The 24,825-nt window shown below is 42.3% G+C and overlaps 1 protein-coding gene across 1 annotated transcript in view; it reads left to right on the forward strand.

Annotated features, from left to right (window-relative positions):
* The window catches only part of LOC124011234 (low-density lipoprotein receptor-related protein 1B-like), a 196,180-nt gene that overhangs the window by 167,425 nt on the left and 3,930 nt on the right, over positions 1-24,825 (forward strand). Inside the window, exons 74-85 of the mRNA XM_046324387.1 lie at positions 210-329; positions 571-812; positions 10,776-10,999; positions 11,242-11,348; positions 11,602-11,718; positions 13,256-13,429; positions 14,139-14,264; positions 15,858-16,022; positions 17,664-17,825; positions 18,158-18,332; positions 19,654-19,758; positions 24,040-24,116. Coding sequence (XP_046180343.1) covers positions 210-329; positions 571-812; positions 10,776-10,999; positions 11,242-11,348; positions 11,602-11,718; positions 13,256-13,429; positions 14,139-14,264; positions 15,858-16,022; positions 17,664-17,825; positions 18,158-18,332; positions 19,654-19,758; positions 24,040-24,116 — 1,794 coding nt within the window. The remainder of the gene's footprint in view (positions 1-209; positions 330-570; positions 813-10,775; positions 11,000-11,241; positions 11,349-11,601; positions 11,719-13,255; positions 13,430-14,138; positions 14,265-15,857; positions 16,023-17,663; positions 17,826-18,157; positions 18,333-19,653; positions 19,759-24,039; positions 24,117-24,825) is intronic.

Below are 24,825 nucleotides of genomic sequence, written 5' to 3' on the forward strand. Positions count from 1 at the left end.
GGACAACGGCAATGCGCAGCGTAGCTACTCTGCCTTTGCTTTCTTTTGGATAAATGTGTCGGGATATGAACCATCAGAGTTTGTACTACTCCTAAGAGGTTATCCCTGTGTATTGAAGGACAGAGCTCAGACAGAATTGTGGCGAAAGCTCTTTTGATTATTTGTGGCTTGATGGGAATTATAGCCTTCGTTCTTTGTCTTTTTCTCAGAGATCAATGAATGCCTTCAGTTTGGCATGTGCTCTCACTACTGCACCAATACTAAAGGATCCTTCAAATGCACGTGTGACCGTAACTTTAAAGAAATCGATGGCGAATGTATTACCAAAGGTAAGAGCTTACCATTGCTATTTTGATGACACATACAGTACATAATCAGATGCATGACAATTTGATATGCACACATCACATCGAAATTCTACTTAATTATGCTTGATGCATCACAATTATTCTGATTGCTACGATCTGTTTTGATTCAAATATGCTAATTGTGTAGTCTGGAATGTACACTCTTTATTTATATTATTTCCTTTGTGTTTTTTCTTCTACCTTTAATGAACTCGACGGGCAGGACCAGAGGATCAAGTGCTCTACATTGCTAATGACACTGAAATCCGAAGTTTTGTCTATCCGTTTAAGCAGAGCCACGGACAGAAACTGCATCCTCGCATCGAGGACAATGCTAAAATCATTGGGATGGACGCTCTTTTTCACCGACACAAGTTTGTCTGGGCCACACAGTTTAACCCTGGTGGAATGTTTTACAAAGACATCGTAGACAGAAGTCTCACGAAATCAAATAGCGGAATCATAGTAAGTAAAGGGTTTGAGTGGGCTGGAGGTGGAGGGTTATTACTTATTATAAACTAGGTAGTTCAAGCCTTGATTGCTGATTGGCTGAAAGCCGTGGTATATTAGACCATATACACTCTAAATATGCTCCCAACAATTCAAATAGCGGAATCATAGTAAGTAAAGGGTTTGAGTGGGCTAACGGAGGGTTATTACTTAATCTAATCATTGTTATTACTGTATCTGAATGTTTTTGTATCTGTTAATTCACACTCTAAATATGCTCCCAACAATTTAGTTGTACCCGTTAAATTGTTGGGAGCATCATTTAGTATGGAACTTTATTTTTTTATACAGTTTACCCTCAGTCAGCACCTCTAAACATTTTTGGGTTTGCTTTAACATATTCATCTGTTCCATATTAACAGTGTTGGGATTAGTTACTTGAATAGGTAATATATTACTTTGTGGAAAGTAAATGCATTGTATTACTCATTATAATACTTTGTGATACTTTCATGAAACAAATCTCTAACTCTCGCAGTTTGTTTGACGGTCAGAGGGAGCAAGGCGAGCCGTTCACGTTCTATCAAATATAGGCTACTTGCTAACTCAGATTTGACCACTAATTTCTCATTTCATCTATGGCGATGCTTTACGTTTTTGTTGTGAACAATAATTATTTTGTTTTTCTTGCAAGTCCTAGACAATTACAGTTTCAAGATACCAAACATACCAATATGTACATACCAATATGTACAGGGGGACAAGAAACAAACAAGATATACAAATATATTTTTTTTTAAACATACAAATAAAAAAGAACAAAACAGATTAAATACATATGTTTCAGTGTTTACAAATGCAGTCAGTCTATTCACGTTTGATTCTCAAAGGCGACCAACCCGGAGCCACATAGAAAAACAGATTGTTTGAAAAGACAGAGAAGGACAATGCTATCTCCCATCCGCAAGACCAAACATTGTTGTTAAATTAGCTCTTGCAAGTGGGACATAGCATGTGACCAATTGAACCAGAGTTTCGGCTTGGCCCCGCACAATCTGGCAGTGGCTCTTTCCAGCTGTGCAATGTCCCAAGTACATAAGCAACCAAAATCTGTAAAGGGCAATACCCGGTTCAAACCAATTCCTTAGAATTGTTTTTTGCCTGCTGTTATTGCAGCCATAACAATCTGCCTCTCTTGATAAGATAACAAAATGCTAAGGCTACAACCAAGCAAGAGGAGGGGTTTGTGCAGGTATGTTCCTGCCTTGAATAACATTTATAATATTAACAACATAAACCCAAAGAGTCTTCACTGGTACACAGCTCCAAAACATATGCATATAATTGCCCACCTCAGATTGGGGACATTCATTACCTCAATTATTTCAATAAAGAGTGGTGGCCTGGTTTTCAACACTGTATGGAGTCCCATAAAAGATGAGGCAGTATTTTGCTTTATCCCAGAATAAGGATCCCAGAATATTAATTCCCATGATTTTGGTAGTGTATTCCTATGTCCTTAAAGAATGACGTTGGGGGAGGAAGTTAATTAATACCGGGGAGTATATTCATTTGAATAACCAAAACGCTCACATAAAGAGTAACATGGACAAGTTAATTAATACCGGGGAGTATATTCATTTGAATAACCAAAACGCTCACATAAAGAGTAACATGGACACCATCTACTTAGAGCTTTATTTTCTCGAATGTTGCACTAAAATTCTCATTAACTATGACTTTCAAATTGGATCGAATTGAAATGCCCAGTTATGTAAATCCCTAAAGTGATAGGTAAAGGGGGTAATGTGACTTGTTTGGCTGTGGGGTTTAGAGGCATATAGCCAGAGAAGGAGCCAAATTTTTTAAAGAGGTCAAGTACAGGTGATATACTGTTCATTCAGAAAGAATTTAGACCCCTTGACTTTTTCCACATTTCGTTACGTAACAGCATTATTCTAAAATGTATTAAATAGTTCTTAATCCTCATCAATCTACACACATTACCCCATAATGACAAATCAAAAACAGGTTTTTATAAATTTTTGCAAATGTCTAAAATAATGTAAGCTGAAATATCACATATACATAAGTATTCAGGCCCTTTACTCAGTACTTTGTTGAAGCACCTTTGGCGGAGATTACAGTATCAATTATTCTTGGGTATGACACTCCAAGCTAAGCACATCTGTATTCTGGCATTCTGGCATTTTCTCCCATTCTTCTCTCTAGATCCTGTCAAGCTCTGTCAGCTATTTTCATGTCTCTCCAGAGTTGTTCGATCGGGCTCTGGCTGGGCCACTCAAGAACACTCAGAGACTTTCCCGAAGCCACTCCTGTGTTTTCTTGGCTGTGTGCTTAGGGTTGTTGTCCTGTTGGAAGGTGAACCTTTGCCCAAGTCTGAGGTCCTGAGCGCTCTGGAGCAGGTTTTCATCAAGGATCTCTCTGTACTTTAGTCCGTTCATCTTTGCCTCGATCCTGACTAGTCCCTCAGTGCTTGACGCTGAAAAACATCCCCACAGCATCATGATGCCACCACCATGCCTCACTGTAGGGATGGTGCCATGTTTCCTCTAGACGTGACACTTGGCAATCAGGCCGAAGAGTTCAATCTTGGTTTCATCAGACCAGAGAATCTGGTTTATCATATACTCTTAAGGTGCCTTTTGGTAAACTCCAAGCGGGCTGTCATGTGCCTTTTACTGAGGATTGGCGTCCATCTAGCTACCATAAAGGCCTGATTGGTTAAATGCTGCAGAGATGGTTGTCATTCTGGAAGATTCTCCCATCACAACGGAAGAACTCTAGAGCTCTATCAGAGTGACCATCACGTTCTTGGTCACCTCCCTGACCAAGGCCCTTCTACCCCGATTACTCAGTTTGGCCTTGCGGCCAGCTCTAGGAAGAGTCTTGGTGGTTCCAAACTACTTCCATTTAAGAATGATGGAGGCCACTGTGTTCTTGGGGACCTTTTTTTGTACCCTTCACCAGATCTGTGACTTGAAACAATCCTGTCTCGGAGCTCTACAGACAATTCCTTTGACCTTATGGCTTGGTTTTTGCTCTGACATGCACTGTAAACTGTTGGACCTAATACAGTTGAAGTCAGAAGTTTACATACACATACACGCAAATTTCTTGTTAACAAACTATTGTTTTGGCAAGTCGCTTACGACATCTACTTTGTGCATGACACAAGTAATTTTTACAACAATTGTTTTCAGACAAATTATTTAACTTATAATTCACTATTATCACAATTCCAATGGGTCAGAAGTTTACATACACTAAGTTGACTGTGCCTTTAAACAGCTTGGAAAATTCCAGAAAATTATGTCATGGCTTTAGAAGCTTCTGATAGGCTAATCAACATTATTTGAGTCAATTGTAAGTGTACCTGTGGATGTATTTCAAGGCCCATCTTCAAACCAAACTCTGTGCCTCTTTGTTTGAAATCATGGGCAAATCAAAAGAAATCAACCAAGACTTCAGAAAAAAATGTAAACCTCCACAAGTCTGTTTCATCCTTGGGAGCAATTTACAAGTGCCTGAATGTACCACGTTCATCTGTACAAACAGTAGTACGCAAGTAGAAACACTGTGGTAATCAATCCCAGAACCACAGCAAAGGACCTTGTGACGATGCTGGAGGACACAGGTACAAAACTATCTATATCCACAGTAAAACACGTCCTATATCGACATAACCTGAAAGGCCTCTCAGCAAGGAAGAGGCCACTGCTCCAAAACCACCATAAAAGCCAGACTCTGGTTTGCAACTGCACATGGGGACAAAGATCGTACTTTTGGGAGAAATGTCCTCTGGTCTGATGAAACAAAAATAGAACTGTTTGGCCATCGTGATGATCATCATTATGTTTGGAGGGAAAAGGGAGAGGCTTGCAAGTCGAAGAACACCATCCCAAATGTGAAGCACGAGGTGAAGCAACATCTTCAACCAGGGAGTCTTCAATAAGACAGTCAGGAAGTTAAAGCTTGGTCGCAAATGGGTCTTCCAAATGGACAATTGCCCAAAGCATACTTCCAAAGTTGTGGCAAAATGGCTTAATTATGGATAGGTGGGGTGGTAGCGTCCCACCTGGCCAACGTCCGGTGAAAGTCAAATTAAAATACTATAAATATTAAACTTTCATGAAATCACAAGTGCAATACATCAAAATAAAGCTTAACTTGTTGTTAATCCAGCCAAGGTGTCAGATTTCAAAAAGGCTTTATGGCAAAAGCAAACCATGCGATTATCTGAGGACAGTGTCCAGCACACAAATGCAAAAAAAATCATTTCAACCAGGGAGTTGAGACACAAAAGTCAGAAATAGCGATATAATATATGCCTTACCTTTGAAGATCTTCTTCTGTTGGCACTCCAAAATATTCCAGTTACATTATAAATGGTCCTTTTGTTCGATAAATTCCTTCTTTATATCCATAAAAACTCTAGCTGGCGCGCTTCAATCAATAATCCACTCGGTTTCTCTCCGTCAAAATGCATACAAAATGAATCCCAAATGTTACCAATGAACTTATCCAAACAAGTCAATCAACATTTATAATCAAACAATAAACAAATAAACAAATAAACAATACATTTTAAGACAGAGAATCGTTATTGTCTTTACCGATTAACAAAAAGAGCCCGCTCTCTTGGCCATTCACTTGGAAACACTACAGCCAAAATGGGAGCCACTTAGAAAAACTACAACTTCTCCCTAATTTTTCCAAAAACCAGCCTGGAACTCTTTCTAAAGACTGTTGACATCTAGTGGAAGCCCTGGGAACTGCAATTGGGGACGATTTCGCCCTATTATGAAAGTGCCAGGCATTGAAATCAGTGGTATGCTAAAAAAAATGTGATGGTTTGTCCTCAGGGTTTTGCCTGCCATTTCAATTCTGTATACTCACAGATATTATTTAAACAGTTTTCAGAAACTTTGGAGTGTTCTCTATCCAAATCTACCAATTACAAACCTACCCCCCTCCGAGTGACGATTGAGCTAATGTGATTAGCATGACATTGTAAGTAACAAGAACATTTCCTAGGACATAGCCATGTCTTATATGGGCAGAAATCTTAAATTATTGTTAATCTAACAGCACTGTCCCATTTACAGTAGCTATTACATTGAAAAATACCAGGCTATTGTTTGAGGAGAGTGCACAACAAAAAAACTTATCACGGCAACTGGTTTGATACTTTCACATCTGAAGGTAAATAATGTACTTACCTTCAGTAATATTGCTCTGATTTGTCATCCTGAGGGTCCCAGAGATAAAATAAATGGTTATGTTCAAATGTAGGAACATGGTTCTACAGTTTGAACCTCTGCTGCCCCCCCCCCCTCCCATCTAGATGTGTGAAGGTTACTGTAGGGAAGCTAATTATCCATAATTTATGACATTCCTGGGAGTGTGTAAACTGACATGTTTTATTGTATGTTCTCTATAGTTATGTACTTGAAAATGTATCAGTTGACCAATTCGGCACATTTGGGCAGACCTGATACAACATTTTGAACAGCAATGTAATGGTTCATTTGATCAGTCTAAAACTTTTCACATACACTGCTGCCATCTAGTGTCCAAAAGATAAACTGAGCCTAGTCTCCTAAGTAATATAATGGCTTTTCTCTTGCATTTCAAAGCTGATGGAACAAAAACAAAATATTTAAAACGCATTTGTTTCTTTCTTTGTATTATCTTTTACCAGATCTAATGTGTTATATTCTCCTACATTAATTTCACATTTCCACAAAGTACAAAGTGTTTCCTTTTAAATGGTATCAAGAAGCTATAGATTGTCATTTTAGGCGAAAAAGGTTTTTAAGAGAAAGGGAAGGAAGTACCTAGGAATTTAAAAGAACAACATCTTCCTATAGTCTTTAGGAAACTCAGAAGTATCCTTCTTTGAATAAAAAGTAGTTAAAGTATGATTGATTAATTTGGGAGGGTACAAAGTTCCCCGTTTATTGTCCCTAATGACATCAATAGATGACAAATGTTCAGTTTGCTTCAGTTTCATTGCCAAGTGCTTACTCAGTCTATTCGCATTCTCATAGTCATTCTGTCTCGCTTTCAAATGAATAAATTCAGCCCTAGAACTAGTCACCATCTTTTTTCTCAGTTTTAAATGGGGTGAGTTATCTCTGCCCATCTTTGTTACTTCCCATAGTGTATGTGGGCCTACCCCTGGTTGTGCATTAACCTGCAAGAAATCATTAATGCCAGTCAAAATGTAGTTTAAGAATTCCATACCACCATTTCTTAAAACTTCTGAATCCTGGAAAAATCTCAAGATAAATTGATAACGGAGAATGGTCAGATAACAGCATAGTTAAAATATCTGCATTGGGATGTACATTTCAGAAAAACAGGGGAGGTGAAGACATAATCAGTTGGTGAGAAAGACTGATGATGGGGAGAAAATTAGATCATCTCTAGTACAAGGATTTCTTAGGGGCCAGGCATCCACAGTGTTCATGTCATCTAAAAAGGTCTTCATATAATTTGAAGGTTCCCAGAGTGCCAAGATATTAGCACTGGTGATATTAATAGTAGGATCTAGAGTCAAGTGAAAATCTCCCCCAAGGCTGTCTAGCAATTTAAGCTTCCGGTCTTTTGTTGCATTTGTTGCGTAAATGGTGGACAAACATAATGTAGTGCCATTAATAGTAACAGAGGTATAACAATACTGTTCATCAATGTCTCCCCCAGAGACCCCCACCTTCATATTAAGATTCCTCTTAATTACTTCGGTTTTGTTTGGGGCACAAGAGGAGGCTATTATCTTATAAAATATGTTCTGAAGTCTATTGATATCAGTGGCTTTCAAATGGCTCTACTGCAGTAGCCGAAATCAATATTTCTGCATTGTAAGTACTCTAAACAAGTTAAGACGAATCAAATCAAAACAAATGTATTTGTCACATGCGCCGAATACAACAGGTGTAGACCTTACAGTGAAATGCTTACTTACAAGCCTTTATCCAACAATGCAGTTTTAAGAAAAATACGTGTTGGGTAAAAAAAAATAGTAAAAAAATAGTTAAAACAAAATAACAGTAGCGAAGCTATATACAGGGGATACTGGTACAGAGTCAATGTGCGGGGGCACAGTTTAGTCTATACATGAGTCAGCTTGAGATGTAAATTTATCCAAGAGCCAGACATTTGAAAACACTTTGCACAGAGTTGAGATAGAAATACTGTTTAGACAGACACATAAATTAAAAACATGACATAAAACTCAAAATTGATCGTGCAGACTACAATTGTGAATGCATACAATTCTATAGTAGTAAAATGTATTTAAATTAACCAACATAAAAGACATATATAGAAAAGGCCAATATGCCAGGAGACAGAAGGGTTTACCCCGGATAGATCGACCGGTCCGTAAACCTGACTTGGCAGTCCCTTGGATGCTGACACAAAATGTGGATGCCATGTATACCTTTCCTGTGCTTAGTCTACAAGTGTTTCGCTATCATATGGGCAGCTTAATTATGCATATATACTTTAAGCTACACATCTGTAAAGATTTCCTATCTTTTCATTCAAAATCTTTCTCTCGAGCCACCAGTTCTGGCTATAGACCGCACATAGGCTACACGGACCCATAGAGATGTATTATTGACGAACGTGCAATCATTGGAAAACAAACTGGACGATCTACGATTAAGACTATCCTACCAACGGGTACATTAACTGTATTATCTTATATTTCACCGAGACGTGGCTGAACAACGACATGGATAATATAGAGCTGGCTAGCTTCTCCGTACACATAACATGACAGAGAAGCTACGTCTGGTAAGACGAGAGGCGTGTGTGTGTGTCTATTTGTCAATAACTGCTGGTGCGCAATGTCATATTAAAGAAGTCACGAGGTATTGCTCGCCTGGGGTAAAAGACCTCATTTTAAGTTGTGTACCACACTATCTACCAAGAGTTCTCATCTATATTATCCGTAGCCGCCTATTTACTAACACAAACCGATGATGGCAATAAGACCGCATCGAGCTGTATAAGGCCATAAGCAAACAGGAAAATGATCCTCCAGAAGAGGTGACCCTAGTGGCCGGAGACTTTCATGCAGGCTAACTTAAATATATTGTCATAGATTGCAGTCACCCAAGTCCTAGACGGTTCTCCCTGCTACCACACCGCAATTGGTACCGGAGCGCCAAGTCTAGGACCAAAAAGCTCCTTAACAGTTTCTACCACCAAGCCAAGACTGCTGAACAATTAATCAAATGGCCACCTGGACTATTCATATTGATACCCCCCACCCACCCACACCCACCTTTGTTTCTACACTGCTGCTACTCTGTGTTTATGGTCCTAGTCACTTTACCCCTACCTACATGTACAAATTACCTCGGCCAACCTGTACCCCCGCACATTGACAAACTTGAATATATTACATTTGTTTTGATGGTAGCTCATACGACAGCCATGAGTGTAGCAAAGTGAGATTTCCTCAGTGGGTCTCTATACTCCTTAACTGCTCTGCTTATGAGAACAGAACAGGATCTAACAGCCACTCAATATCTCTGACATTAATTGGTTTGATTTGAGCCCTGGGAAAGGGAGTGAAGGGGACAGAACACAGGAGCCCCCAATAACTTTAAAGAGGACTGTAGCACTGATTTGACACTTGAACTGTAATTACACTATATACACAAAAGTATGTGGACATCAAATGAGTAGGTTTGACTGTTTCAGCCACACCCATTGCTGACCGGTGTATAAATCGAGCACAGAGCCATGCAATCGCCATAGACAAGTATTGGCAGTAGAATGGCCTTACTGAAGAGCTCAGTGACTTTCAACGTGGCACTGTCATAGGATGCCACCTTTCGAACAAGTCAGTTCGTCAAATTTCTTCCCCCCCGAGAGCTGCCCCAGTCTACTGTAAATGCAGTTATTGTGAAGGGGAAACATCTAGGAGCAACAACGGCTCAGCCTCAAAGTGGTAGGCCACACAAGCATCACAGAACGGGACCGGCGAGTGTTGAAGCGCGTACTGGGTCAAAATCATCTGTCCTCGGTTGCAACACTCACTACCGAGTTCCAAACCGCCCCTGGAACCAACGTCAGCACAATAACTGTTTGTCTCACCATGCGCAATGCCAAGCGTCGGCAGGAGTGGTGTAAAGATCGCCTCCTTTGGACTCTGGTGCAGTGGGAACGCATTCTCTGGAGTGCTGAATCACACTTCACCATCTGGCAGTCCGACAGACAAATCTGGGTTTGGCGGATGCCAGGGGGAGGCTACCTGCCCAAATGCACAGTGCCAACTGTAAAGTATGGTGAAGGAGGAATAATGGTATGGGGCTGATTTTCATAGTTCGTGCGAGGACCCTTAGTTCCAGTGAAGGGAAATCTTAACGCTACAGCATACATCCCAGACGATTCTGTGCTTCCAACTTTGCGGCAACAGAATGGGGAAGGCCCTTTTCTGTTTCAGCATGACAATGTCCTCGTGCACAAAGCGAGGTCCATAAATAAATGTTTTGTTGAGATCGGGGTAGAAGAACTTGACTGGCGTGCACAGAGCCCTGACCTCAACCCAATCCAACACCTTTGGGATGAATTGGAACGCTGGCTACGAGCCAGGCCTAATTGTCCAACATCAATGCCCAACCTCACTAATGCTCTTGTGGCTGAATGGAAGCAAGTCCCCGCAGCAACGTTCCAACATCTAGTGGAAAGCCTTCCCAGAAGTGGAGGCTGCTATAGCAGCAAAGAGGGGGGACCAACTCTATATTAATGGCCAGGATTTTAGAATGAGATGTTTGACAAACAGGTGTCCACATACCTTTGGTCATGTAGTGTATTTTGACAGTGAGAGAGGAATGTGTGTGTTTGCCGGCATGCTCTAAGTTTGTAAAAACAATTTCCATGTAAGGAGTATGAAAGTCATGTCAGTAAATGTGAAAACACATTCGTCTTCTCCAGTGTCCTGACTTCAGAAGGCCCAGGGATATATCTGCAGATTGGGTGACCGGCAACATTTACTGGACAGACCACTCCAGGATGCATTGGTTCAGCTACTACAACGCCCACTGGAGGAGGCTCAGATATTCCATCAACGTGGGCCAGCTGGGAGGGACAAACTGCTCTCGTCTCATCACAGACATTGCCGGGGAGCCTTACTCGATCACTGTTAACCCGGCTCGAGGGTAAGGTTAATCCTTACATTAATTACATGTTAGTCATTTAGCAGATGTTCTTAGCAATTGACAATTAATACAATCAACTAAAGTTGTTAGGTAAAACAACCACACATCAGATTTGCCCATTTTTTTACTATATTTTCTCTTTGGGCAGATACGCAACAAATGATGTCTGGCCCTCTGCCCTGTCCTTATTACCTGCTACAATGACCTATTATTCCTTTACTTACTTCCTGTACTTCCCATAGGATGATGTACTGGACAGTGGTAGGAGACCACTCCCTCATCGAGGAGGCTGCCATGGATGGGTCTATGAGGAGAATCTTAGTGGAGAAGAACCTCAGGAGACCCAGTGGTAGGTGCTCTCGAACTCCTGGTCCTGTGACATATAACAAGTGGTGCTTCAGGAAGCACCCATAAGCAGGATGTATGGAGCGGTGTACTTGTCTGTTCATTTTCTACATATCACATCTATTCTCATCAATATCCTGCTTCTTTTAGTGTCGAGTGATACATTTTGAGAGAAAGCACCACTTGTCAGAAGGAAAGTTTGGCCGCACTATACAACGGCTCACATAGAGCGACTAGTATGTTTTAAATCTTCACAGGACTTGCCATCGATTATTTCAACCAGCGTCTGTACTGGGCTGATACAGAGTTGTCTGTGATTGGGAGCGTTCGATTCGATGGATCGGACTCTGTGCTGGTGGTGAGCAGTACACATGGTGAGCAAAGCACTGACTAACACAGAAGACATGCATGTCCTTAACCCTTTACACTCGTTGAAATGTGCCTATGTGGATGGGGCTGAATGTAAATGTTTCCTAGAGGAGGAAATATGCAGAGCCTATGCGTAACCATGGTAGCAATTAAAAGGGAACAGTTTGGGGATTATGGGGAAATGATTATACTAAATGTGATGACACAACAGTTCACCTAACACAGGACTGAATCAATTACCCTGTTGAAATTATGTGCATTTTACATTTTTGTTGATAACTAAATCTGAAAATGCTCTGGATACGTTCAGTAACGTGATAAGAATATTGGTAGAAAATCTGGGGGTAGGTGCAACATAGGACAACAAAAAATGACGGGTTTGAATGAGAGGTCTTACTGGTGTTTCCAAGTGGTCACACACACCTCTCCAAAGTGTGCACAGATCCTAAGTAGTTTCAATGAAGTCAAATAACGCCTTCAACTATAAGGTACTTTTTCTGAGCTCTGCTAGCTGAGCCGTTGGGGAATTAGAGCAAGCACACTTGTAGTTGTTTTGTTGGGAACACAGCCCTGCATCCCCACCTTTACACAATGACTGTTGTTTGCTCAATCCAAAAAAAATGGTCCTTTTTATAAATCGTAATCTGAGTCAGTTGGGCATGGCTGATTGAAAGCGTGTTCTATTGCCAACATGACTAGCTAAATTGTAAAATACGACCGTGCAGTGTTAGGCTTTCTCCAAAGCAATTCAGAGGTGCAGGTCATTCATTTTGGCGCGCATGGAATGGAGTCATGAGTGCATTGAGATGCGTGTGCCGCTGCAAATTCGCCTCACAATGCAACAAACACGGGCTCAATCGATTCAGGACAACCTCAGGGTATGATGCCATGTCATCTTGTACCTCTAACGTAGTGATCCTAAACGTTGACAGTGTATATTACATGAGTTTTATGATATGGAAATGTGAAGCTCGCATTTGGATTCGCGGGTGTTTGGCATCAAAGCAGTATTTTAATCATCCTCAACGTCTCGTCTTTCAAACTACATTGAGTCATCTTAACTCATGGCGTTTGCCTCGCTCAGACAGCCAAGAATGTGCTAAAGCTAGCGGGAGGGATGGGGGTGAAATATCGCGTGTGGTGCTCAAGTTTCAGAGTGGCTGTCAGTCAGCCCCCATACGGAGCTCTGATGTCATGTACTGTATGGCATGTTACTGTACAGCCTGTATAGCATGTTACTGTTACTGTACAGCCACTTCTTTCCAATGTAGGCGCTTATCAGAGTCCAAATCTGCCATTTTCAACCCTTATACAGGTATGAGAGGAAAGGCTGCATCTTTTTTTAAATGTCCATTCCCTCAAGTTGTTGTCATTCTTATCAAATGCTCTCGGCTCATCCCTTTCAAGGGTGGAGGGTAGAGCAATAGAACATTTGGCTAAATATGGTTTTCTATTATTTGGAATTCAGATGAATTATTGAAGGACCCACTTTCTCCCGTACTAGTCTAGTGTTACTGTTGTTACCACTTGTTCTGTCCCAAGGTCTTTCGCAGCCTGTAAGGATTGATATCTTTGAGGACTACATCTATGGGATCGGGATGAGGAATGATGTCTTCCGGGTCCATAAGTATGGAAAACAGCCAATGGAACGGCTCCATCTGGGGGTAGAGAGACCCTCCATTATCTTGGTCCTCCATCGATTCAAACAGCAAGACGGTAGGCTTTATCAATCACTTTCTCTTTCCCTATTTTCTCTCTTTCTGTCTCTCTCACTCTGTCTGTTTGTGTCTGTCTGTGTCTCTCGCGCACTCTCTCTCTCTCTCTTTTTTCTCTCTTTTTGTCTCTCTTTTTGTCTCTCTTTTTGTCTCTCTCTCTCGCTCTCTCTCTCTGTCTCTCTCAATATCTCTGGCTCCCTCTCCCTTTCCTCTCCTATTCCCTCTCTCCAATGACTGCTGGCAGTTGTTTGTTTACTGGCGTCTGGTTCTGCGGGTGCTCTGTGAGAGTTGAATGACAATGTGGTCATCTGCTTGGTGGGAACCGTACTGCATGCCTCTGTATGCCACTCCTAAGGGTCAGTTGAAGCCCTCCCCGATGCATCATTATCCCTAGCTCCAGCCCAGAGGATCACACTGTTATTCTCTCTCAGTTAAACACAATAAAAAAGGATCTCATGTTTGACTTTGAAGAGCTTGAGCCTTTCATAAGCACAGAATATGATTTTCTCTTAGTGTGAGTCATCTTGATATTCATTATTTTGTTGTCTGTGTTACATAGTGTATTGTGTGTTGTCTGTGCATTCCACACCTACTGCAACCAGCCAGGTCCCCACAAACAACACAGTGGTGCGGAGCACAGTCGTCTATGTGCTACACTCCACAAACTCACACATCCTGCTTTCTAACCTTTATCCCATTGGACGTGTCAGTGTCCAATCCGTGCCTAAGGATGGACTGTGATTTCCTGTGTCTGCTCAACCCTGCTGGAGCCAGCTGTTTCTGTCCTGAGGGGACCACGCTAGTAAACAGGACTTGCAGGGACACCAACACATCAGGTACATTAAGACACCAATGTGTTCGGTATAATACGCCTTCCTGTCAACCAGCTAGCTATGCAATGAGAAGGGACACTAACATCTCAGAACAGTAGACTGCAGGGACACTAACATCCCAGAACGGTAGACTGCAGGGACACTAACATCCCAGAACAGTAGACTGCAGGGACACTAACATCCCAGAACAGTAGACTGCAGGGACACTAACACATCAGGTACATTAAGACACCAAAGTGTTCGGTATAATACGCCTTCCTGTCAACCAGCTAGCTATGCAATGAGAAAGGACATTAACATCTCAGAACAGTAGGCTGCAGGGACACTAACATATCAGAACAGTAGGCTGCAGGGACACTAACATCTCAATACAGTAGGCTGCAGGGACACTAACATCTCAGTACAGTAGGCTGTAGGGACACTAAAATCTCAGTACAGTAGGCTGCAGGGACACTAACATCTCAGTACAGTAGGCTGCAGGGACACTAACATCTCAGTACAGTAGGCTGCAGGGACCCTAACATCTCAGTACAGTAGGCTGCAGGGACACTAACATCTCAGTACAGTAGGCTGCAGGGACACTAACATCTCAGTACAGTAGGCTGCAGGGACACTAACATCTCAGTACAGTAGGCTGCAGGGACACTAACATCTCAGTACAGTAGGCTGCAGGGACAGGCTAACATCTCAGTACAGTAGGCTGCAGGGACACGTCTAACATCTGCAGGGTACAGTAGGCTGCAGGGACACTAACATCTCAGTACAGTAGGCTGCAGGGGCACTAACATCTCAGTACAGTAGGCTGCAGGGACACTAACATCTCAGTACAGTAGGCTGCAGGGACACTAACATCTCAGTACAGTAGGCTGCAGGGACACTAACATCTCAGTACAGTAGGCTGCAGGGACACTAACATCTCAGTACAGTAGGCTGTAGGGACACTAACATCTCAGTACAGTAGGCTGTAGGGACACTAACATCTCAGTACAGTAGGCTGCAGGGACACTAACATCTCAGTACAGTAGGCTGCAGGGACAGTACAGTAGGCTGCAGGGACACTAACATCTCAGTACAGTAGGCTGCAGGGACACTAACATCTCAGTACAGTAGGCTGCAGGGACACTAACATCTCAGTACAGTAGGCTGTAGGGACACTAACATCTCAGTACAGTAGGCTGTAGGGACACTAACATCTCAGTACAGTAGGCTGCAGGGACACTAACATCTCAGTACAGTAGGCTGCAGGGACACTAACATCTCAGTACAGTAGGCTGCAGGGACACTAACATCTCAGTACAGTAGGCTGCAGGGACACTAACATCTCAGTACAGTAGGCCTGGTCACCCTGCAATACTTTCATTTGATCCACCTCCAACTGAGACTAGATCTTTCATATATATCTTTCCTATGCTGAGTAAATTGGAGTGAAAGTGAAGGTACCATGCAAGCAGTCCTGCATAGAACAGTCAGTACAGCCCATTTGAGTTCCAGCCTTTTAGAAAGGTGGATTAATCTACTCGTTAGATATTAATGGGAGCAGGTCAAGGTTGCCATGGTTTTAATCTTAACACGTGGGCCTACATCATTTGCTTTCAGGAGAAATGTGTCACCCTGCCTGCGAGAACGGAGGGCGATGCATCACCAACGAGAAGGGGGAGCTGCGATGTTACTGCTGGCCAAATTTCTCCGGGGAGCGCTGTGAAGTCGACCACTGTAAAGACTACTGTCAGAACGGGGGCACATGCTCAGGCTCTTCCATAGGTAAGCCTCTTCTGCTACGTGTGTGTGTGTGTGTGTGTGTGTGTGTGTGTGTGTGTGTGTGTGTGTGTGTGTGTGTGTGTGTGTGTGTGTGTGTGTGTGTGTGTGTGTGTGTGTGTGTGTGTGTGTGTGTGTGTGTGTGTGTGTGTGTGTGTGTGTGTGCTCCCTGATCTTCCACTGGGACCTCCAGGACAGGAGAGGGCGCTCATCCATCCGTGACTATGGGAAATGAGCGTTGGGACCTGGTTGGGACCAAGGCCCCTGTCCTGTCAGCCAATGAGATCCTTCCCACAGATGCCAGTTCTGCTGTGACAACTTCTGGCTTCATGATTGATAATCTGCTTCTAAATAACTATCGCTCTGCGTCACATGTGTCAAACGTATTCCATGGAGGGCAGAGTGTCTGCAGGTTCACTCCTCTGCTGTACTAGATGGATCAATTAAGGTCACTGATTAGTAAGGAACTCCCCACACCTGGTTGTCTAGATCTTAATTGGACACCAATCTAATGGAAATAACTCAAACCAGCAGACACCCCATGGAATGAGTTTGAATCTCCTGCTTTGTGTAGTTGTTGATGGGACATTGGTGAGCATTTGTGCCAGTGCTTCCCAGTGTCAGGGAGCCATACGAAAGTGCAGTTAAAACCCCTTCGTTTGACTACCCCTGAGAGATGAAAGCTATAGATGTATCTGAAAAATACACTATGTATGGCCCCACTTTGGTATTGCATTAGCGAAGACGTCAGTGCCACCATGAATATGCACGGCACGCTTCACGTCTGGCATTGCTATCTATATTTGAACAGTTGTTAAAACACATTTAAAGTCCCCAAAGTCCAGGTTCCGTTACAGTAAATGCAGAGCAAGGTTTTTTTTTTCTCTCTCTCTCTCTTCAGAATAAATCATTGAGAGGTGGAGATATAAATAAATGGCATGGATCAAGTTTCTCTCTTTTCTTTCTCTTCCGATGACATTTTTGGGAGGAAATGAGGTGGTCAAATATTTAGGCGTGAAAGAACAGTTCAGTGTTAGCGTTGGCATGGCGACATCAGTGACAACTTACCTCTGAGCTGACAGATGGAACATCAGGGGGAAGAACTTCAGACACACGCAGAAAGTTTCTGTTCATCCCAGTCAGGAGCGGGCAGCAGATTGTTGTGTTTCAGATGTAAGCTCTCCAAGCGGTCATAGGGACCAGTGTGAAACCAGTTAAAATCCTTCCAGTGCAAATAGACATGGCTGTTTAGAAAACATTGGACCTTGGGGGTCTCTTTGTGGACATCACCTTGGATGGGAATTGGGTTTTGAATCTCTCAAATGAAATGTGGGAGAAATCACATCTGCCTTTTGTTTGCTTGCTTTTCCATTATGACGTTGGACAGAGGACATGCTTGTGATTATATTTATATCAGCTACAGAATTTGGAGCCAATTTCAATAGATTGTCAAATAAATCAAACTACCACCCCCCCCTCTCTCTCTCTTCCTCCCTCCTCCTCATTCTCGCTCTCTCTCCTCTCTTATTTCCCTCCCTCCCTCCCTCTCCCTCCCTCCCTCCCTCCCTCTTTCTCTCCCTACCTCCATCCATCTATGTCTCTCTCTCTCTCTCTCTCTCTCTCTCTCTCTCTCTCAATATCTCTTAGGGAGGCCTACATGTCGTTGTGCTGTGGGGTTCACAGGGCCGGTCTGTGAGAGGAAGGTGTGTGACAACTACTGTCTGAATGGGGGCACCTGTGACGTCAGCAGGGGGAACCAGCCAGTGTGTCGCTGTATGGCCGAGTACACTGGGGAGCGTTGTCTCCACCGTGAGTCAGATACACACACACACACACACACACACACACACACACACACACACACACACACACACACACACACACACACACACACACACACACACACACACACACACACACACACACACACACACACACACACACACTAAGATTGGCCTGTTTTAGGACAAGCAATCAATCCATATTACATGTGGCATTCAGATTCACTTCAAAAGCTGCTTGCTTGCAATGGCTCAATATCAAGGGCTGAACAAATAGATGTTGCACTGATTGATACAGTGGAAGGCCAGGAACGTAACACGTGAAATAAAGAAGCTTGTTTACCTCCACCTTGGTTCCAGATATCTGCCATCACTACTGTGCCAATTCGAAGGCTTGTACTCTGTCGAGCAAGAGCCATGTGGAGTGTGTGTGTTCAACCAGATATGAGGGAGTGAAGTGTGAAGTGGACAGATGTCTCCAGTGTCGAGGGGCACCGTGTATTGTCAACCCGGAGACAGACAACGTGTCCTGCAAGTGAGTATCATCTGAGTAGAATAGGTCACACTTGATATGGATAGTCCAGACAGTATGACCATCTGTAAAGATGGACTATCTGTTGATAAGCAACTGCTTGCAGATGTTAGGGTTAGAACAGGGGTTAGAGTAAGGATTAGTTTATGGTTAGAACAGGGGTTAGAGTAAGGATTAGTTTATGGTTAGAACAGGGGTTAGAGTAAGGATTAGTTTATGGTTAGAACAGGGGTTAGAGTAAGGATTAGTTTATGGTTAGAACAGGGGTTAGAGTAAGGATTAGTTTAGGGTTAGGGTTTAAGGATTAGTTTAGGGTTAGAACAGGGGTTAGAGTAAGGATTAGTTTAGGGTTAGAACAGGGGTTAGTGTAAGGATTAGTTTAGGGTTAGAGGGGTTAGAGTAAGGATTAGTTTAGGGTTAGAACAGGGGTTAGAGTAAGGATTAGTTTAGGGTTAGAACAGGGGTTAGAGTAAGGATTAGTTTAGGGTTAGAACAGGGGTTAGAGTAAGGATTAGTTTAGGGTTAGAACAGGGGTTAGAGTAAGGATTAGTTTAGGGTTAGAACAGGGGTTAGAGGACAGGGGTTAGAGTAAGGATTAGTTTAGGGTTAGAACAGGGGTTAGAGGAAGGATTAGTTTAGGGTTAGAACAGGGGTTAGAGTAAGGATTCGTTTAGGGTTAGAACAGGGGTTAGAGTAAGGATTCGTTTAGGGTTAGAACAGGGGTTAGAGGAAGGATTAGTTTTGGGTTAGAACAGGGGTTAGAGGAAGGATTAGTTTTGGGTTAGAACAGGGGTTAGAGGAAGGATTAGTTTTGGGTTAGAACAGGGGTTAGAGTAAGGATTAGTTTAGGGTTAGAACAGGGGTTAGAGTAAGGATTAGTTTGGGGTTAGAACAGGGGTTAGAGTAAGGATTTAGTTTAGGGTTAGAACAGGGGTTAGAGTAAGGATTAGTTTAGGGTTAGAACAGGGGTTAGAGGAAGGATTAGTTTTGGGTTAGAACAGGGGTTAGTGTAAGGATTAGTTTAGGGTTAGAACAGGGCTTAGGGATTTGATATTTAGTTGAAATGTTACTGATACGCTAGCGATATCTAAATAAAGTGATACCGAATAGAATTACTAGAATGGAACATTTGACTGGCACCCATCACAGAACAGTCACTTGAAAGGAATATCCGTTCTAGTAATTATATTTCTGTGGATGCTGCCACATGTCAGAATTCTCCTGTCTCCATGGTTCAGGCCTTGCGTCATTTTATTCATGCGTTCTAAATGTGCTTTGCAACACTTTATGAAGTCATTGCCATATTCCTTTCCTGTCCTTACAGCTGCAGTAATGGCAGAGTGGCAGCCACCTGTCAACTGTGTGATGGATACTGTTACAACGGAGGAACCTGTCACCAAGACCCTGAGACCAGCCTGCCGTTCTGCCAGTAAGTCAGCACATTTGTTTTTGTATTTCTTTGATGATATTTCTTTCAACTGAGTAGGTTGTCATCGTTCGTTGTCATCATCAACTAGTGGCAAAAGATCCGAATTGGGCTGCCTGTGTAAACGCAGCCATTGTGTTTCGTCTTCATTCTGCTTTCAGTTGTATCACACACACACAGCACTGATGCAGTACAATTAGTGGTATTGAAAGTGGTTGTGTGGTTTTGCTGAGCGAGTACTGTAGTAGAGACGGGATTAGACCCAGGATACTAAAATGGGAACGTTGTAGAAGACAATGAGGTCTCACCCTGAGGTGGCTTATTTCCACATTTTTTTTCCAAGAGAAAAGGGTTTCAGTTTTCCTTTCTCTCTTGCAAATTGTATGACCTCCTACATTCAAGTACACAGAGGCATTTGGTTGTGTTTGTTTCTAGGGCTGGCATCACTCACAGGAGGCTTTTCAAAGTTGATCAATCCTTAGTTGCGTCATCCATTTTTAATTTTTTACTTTTGGGATTAATCGTATTCAGTATTATACAGTCTATATAGACAAATTAATAATATATACCCATTGATTCAAGAGGACCACAATGGAAATAAGTCCCACACATTATTATGCGTTATCCTCCATGATTTTATTCATGTGCATGTACGGCTTTTTCAAATCTTTTGTGTGCTTGTTTTGTAAAATGGTCGAATGAATAAACTCAACTCAACCTAAAGATTCTTGAATAATATAACGTATAAATGCCTCATGAGCTTAGTTCAACTGTCCTACCCAATCAGAACCCAAAATGTAAACTTATTTTACTCCAAATGCTTGTAAACAATGTAAATGTAAACAAACACTGTGTATCCATAAAACATTGTTAAACTATAATTGGGATATCATGGACGGCCAGCCCTTGCATCCGTAGCTCTGTCTATCAATTTGAGAGTGGTTACATTTCTCCAGGCCCACCCCTCAGCCTATTACCAAAACAGAGGTGGGGTGCAGCTTTGTTATTGTTTCAATTAAGGATTCTAGCTTTAATAAACAGTATGCCTAGATATTGTTAGATATTGGTGGTGGAGAAAGACAACACGTACCTAGAGGGCTTTACACTACCGGTCAAAATGTTTTAGAACACCTACTCATTCAAGGGTTTTTCTTTATTTGGACTATTTTCTACATTGTAGAATAATAGTGAAGACATCAAAACTCTGAAATAACACATATGGAGTCGTGTAGTAACCAAACAAAGTGTTAAATAAATCAAAGTATAGTTGAGATTCTTCAAATAGCCCCCCTTTTGCATTGATGACAGCTTTGCACACTCTTGGCATTCTCTCAACCAGCTTCATGATGCTTTTCCAACAGTCTTGAAGGAGTTCCCACATATGCTGAGCACATGTTGGCTGCTTTTCCTTCACTCTGTGGTCTGACTCATACCAAACCATTTCAATTGGATTGAGGGCGGGTGATTGTGGAGGCCAGGTCACTCCATCACTCTCCTTCTTGGCAAAATAGCCCTTACACAGCCTGGAGGTCTGTTGGGTCATTGTCCTGTTGAAAAACAAATTATATTCCCACTAAGCCCTTGAAGATGGGATGGCGAATCGCTGCAGAATGCTGTGGTAGCCATGCTGGTTAAGTGTTCCTTGAATTCTAAATAAATCACAGACAGTGTCATCAGCAAAGCACCCCAACACCATCACACCTCCTCCTCCTCCATGCTTTACGGTGGGAAATACACATGCGGAGATCATCCGTTTACCTACACCGCGTCTCACAAAGATATGGCTGGTGGAACCAAAAAATGTCAAATTTCCACCTGTCTAATGTCGATTGCTTGTGTTTCTTGGCCCAAGAAAGTATCTTCTTCTTATTGGTGTCCTTTAGTAGTGGTTTCTTCGCAGCAATTAGAGCAATTAGAGCATGAAAGCCTGATTCACTCAGTCTCCTCTGAGCAGTTGATGTTGAGATGTTTCTGTTACTTGAACTCTGAAACATTTATTTGGGCTGCAATTTCTCAGACTGGTAACTCTATTGAACTTATCCTGTAGCAGAGGTAACTCTGGGTCTTCCTTTCCTGTGGTGGTCCTCGTGAGAGCCAGTTCCATCGTAGAGCTTGATGTTTTTTGCTACTGTACTTGAAGAGACTTTCAAAGTTCTTGAAATGTTCCGTATTGACTGACCTTCATGTCTTAAAGTAATGATGGACTGTCATTTGTCTTTGCTTATTTGTTCCGTTCTTGCCATAATATGGACTTGGTCTTTTACCAAATAGGGGTATCTTCTGTATACCCCCCTACCTTGTCAAAACACAACACCGATTGGCTCAAACGCATTAAGAAGGAAAGAAATACCACAAATGAACTTTTATCAAGGCACGCCTGTTAAGTGAAATTATTCCAGGTGACTACCTCATTAAGCTGGTTGAGAGAATACCAAGCGTGTGCAAAGCTGTCATCAAGGCAAAGTCTGGCTATTTGAAGTGTAAAATATATTTATATACAATATATTTTGATTTGTTTAACACTTTTTTTGGTTACTACATGATTCCATATGTGTTATTTGATAGTTTTGATGTATTCACTATTGTTCTACAATGTAGAAATTAGTTTAAAAAATAAGGAAAAACCCTTGAACGAGTAGGTGTTCTAAAACATTTGACCCGTAGTGTGTGTCCTTCTATAGATCTCAAACAACAATCTGGGGCTATTCCTGCAGTTGAACCTATTTTGCTCCCACTTGGTGTGACATTAGATGGATTGCTTGCCATAATGCTTTGCTTTCTCACCTGAACACGCACACATCCTATGGAAACACTAGGATGAAATAGAGCCTAGCTCCATCTGTTCGATTTCATACTCCGTATCCTCCAATGGCCCGAGCTGGTGGTCTGTGAGAATGTGTTGTGCTCTACCTTATTTGATCTATGTGTCCAAAATGGCACCCTATTCCATATGTGGGCCCTGGTCAAAAGGAGTGCATTATATAAAGAATAGGGTGCCATTTCAGATGCAGACTGTCTCTGTGTTCCTCAATATATGATTCGTTCATGTGGCGATAATTTCTCTGTGCTGCAGCTGCACGCCTGGGTTCTTGAACCAGCGCTGTGACCAGCGGGCCAATCCATGTGATAACTACTGTCAGAATAAAGGGATTTGCACGTTAACCGCCTTAAACAAACCCCAGTGCAAGTAGGTCTGACTTTTACCCCTCCTCTCTTCCCTGGCTCCCTTCCCCACCTTCCTCCTCTCCTCATCTCCTTCCCTCCTCCTCTCCTGCCATTTCCGAGACCAGCCCTCACTCTCTCACTATCCAGCAGCGTCCACTCTGTACATCACTCCCCGACTCAGAATCTCACCAGTACCTCTGTCTCTGTCTGTTGTCTAACATATTGTACAATAGAACCCCTTACAGCACATGTTCCTCGTTCCCTCATTCACAGCACAGACACGCCTTACGTTTCTCTCTTTGCCCTAGCCTCTCAACGCATGCAGTGAAAACAGGACAATAACGAAGTCTCTAAGTGATCGAGAACAACTTTCTGCAGCTAAGCATATTCCCAAGCAACCAGTGGTGTGATTTATATAGGTCAGCTACAAGCTGTCATGCCCTTCAGGACTATGATTCATGTGGTACCTGCAGTGAGCCACAGTCCCTCTAATGAAAGTTTGATTAAATGCTGCTTACAGTCTATTTAATATGAGCTAATATCATTTCATCATCATGCGGTCCCCCTTGTCAGATTACATATAGCGTAATTGCATGTCTTACTCTCCTCTAGGCAAGGGAGGGGAATGAGAAAAGTAGTAATGGATCATTGTCTCTGGATTACATCCAAACCTTGATGGGTCCCATATGGCACCCTATTCCTTACATAGTGTGCCACTTTTGACCAGATTCATATGGTCCCTGGTCAAAAGTAGTGCAAAATCAAGGGAAAAGGGTCCCATTTGGGATGCAGACTTCGTGTGAGATTATGCTTATTTTCCTTCACTCGATGAGGGAATGAATTATGCATGCATGTTCCCTGAGACTTTACCAAATGAGGAGATGAAATTAAGAGATGTGTGTGCGTGTCACAGGAGACTGCTGAGGGGAGGGCGGCTCATAATAAGGGCCGGAACGGCACACCTGGAAACCATGTGTTTGATGTATTTGATACAGTCATTACCACGAGCCCGTCCTCCCTAATTAAGACCGCTATAGTGTGTGTACACCATAGCCTTCTTGTTAAAGAGATTTGGTTTGACCAACAGACAGCTAATCACACTCATTGCGACTTTTCTAGGTGTCCAGCTGATTGGTCAGGTACACAGTGTGAGAGACCTGCCCCCAAGAACAGTCTGTCTGGCAACATCAGTGGGGGTGAGTAGTTATTGGAAAGAGTTGTGAAGAGACTCTCTCTCTCTCTCTCGCTTGTTTGCTCGCTCACTCTCTCTCACAAACATACAGATGTAAGATCTTCATTTGATCACTATTTTGTTGCTTAGAATGTGCAAACTTGTGGTGTATTTGAGTTTAAAAAGGCTTCTAAAGTTTGATGTCCACTACGGAAAATGTATAAACCCCTACAAAAATTACCATTAATTATAATCCAGGTGATAATTCATATTTCCTGTTGCTGCAGGATTAATTTCCTGTTGTAGCAAACTGGCTCAAATTAAGATCCTGCATCTGTACAGACACACACACATTCACACACACAAACATAGACACAAAATCCTACAAGAAAAATACAGTCTATTTTCACTTCTAAAAGTGCTATTGTCTGGATTTGGAGACCTTTTCAGACTCTTTGAACCACCCTACCCTCCCAGAGATTGGTATTTCATCTTGGTCTGCAGTCTGAAATTTCACTGTCGACTTGCTCTCAAGGCTTAACTGTGCAGACTGAGCCTTTTACCTCCATGGACTGACTTTTAACTTTAGCAGAGCCATAGAAATGCAGTCTCCATATATAGAACCTTGTTGGAAAGTAATTTTTCCAACCCCTGAAGCTTTTTTGATGTTAACATATTGTATTGTTGCACTACAGAGAGGAGGGAAGTATGTTACGTATTGAACCTGTTTAACT

This window comes from Oncorhynchus gorbuscha, linkage group LG23 (genome assembly GCF_021184085.1).
Source record: "Oncorhynchus gorbuscha isolate QuinsamMale2020 ecotype Even-year linkage group LG23, OgorEven_v1.0, whole genome shotgun sequence".
NCBI classification, from domain to species: Eukaryota; Metazoa; Chordata; class Actinopteri; order Salmoniformes; family Salmonidae; genus Oncorhynchus; species Oncorhynchus gorbuscha.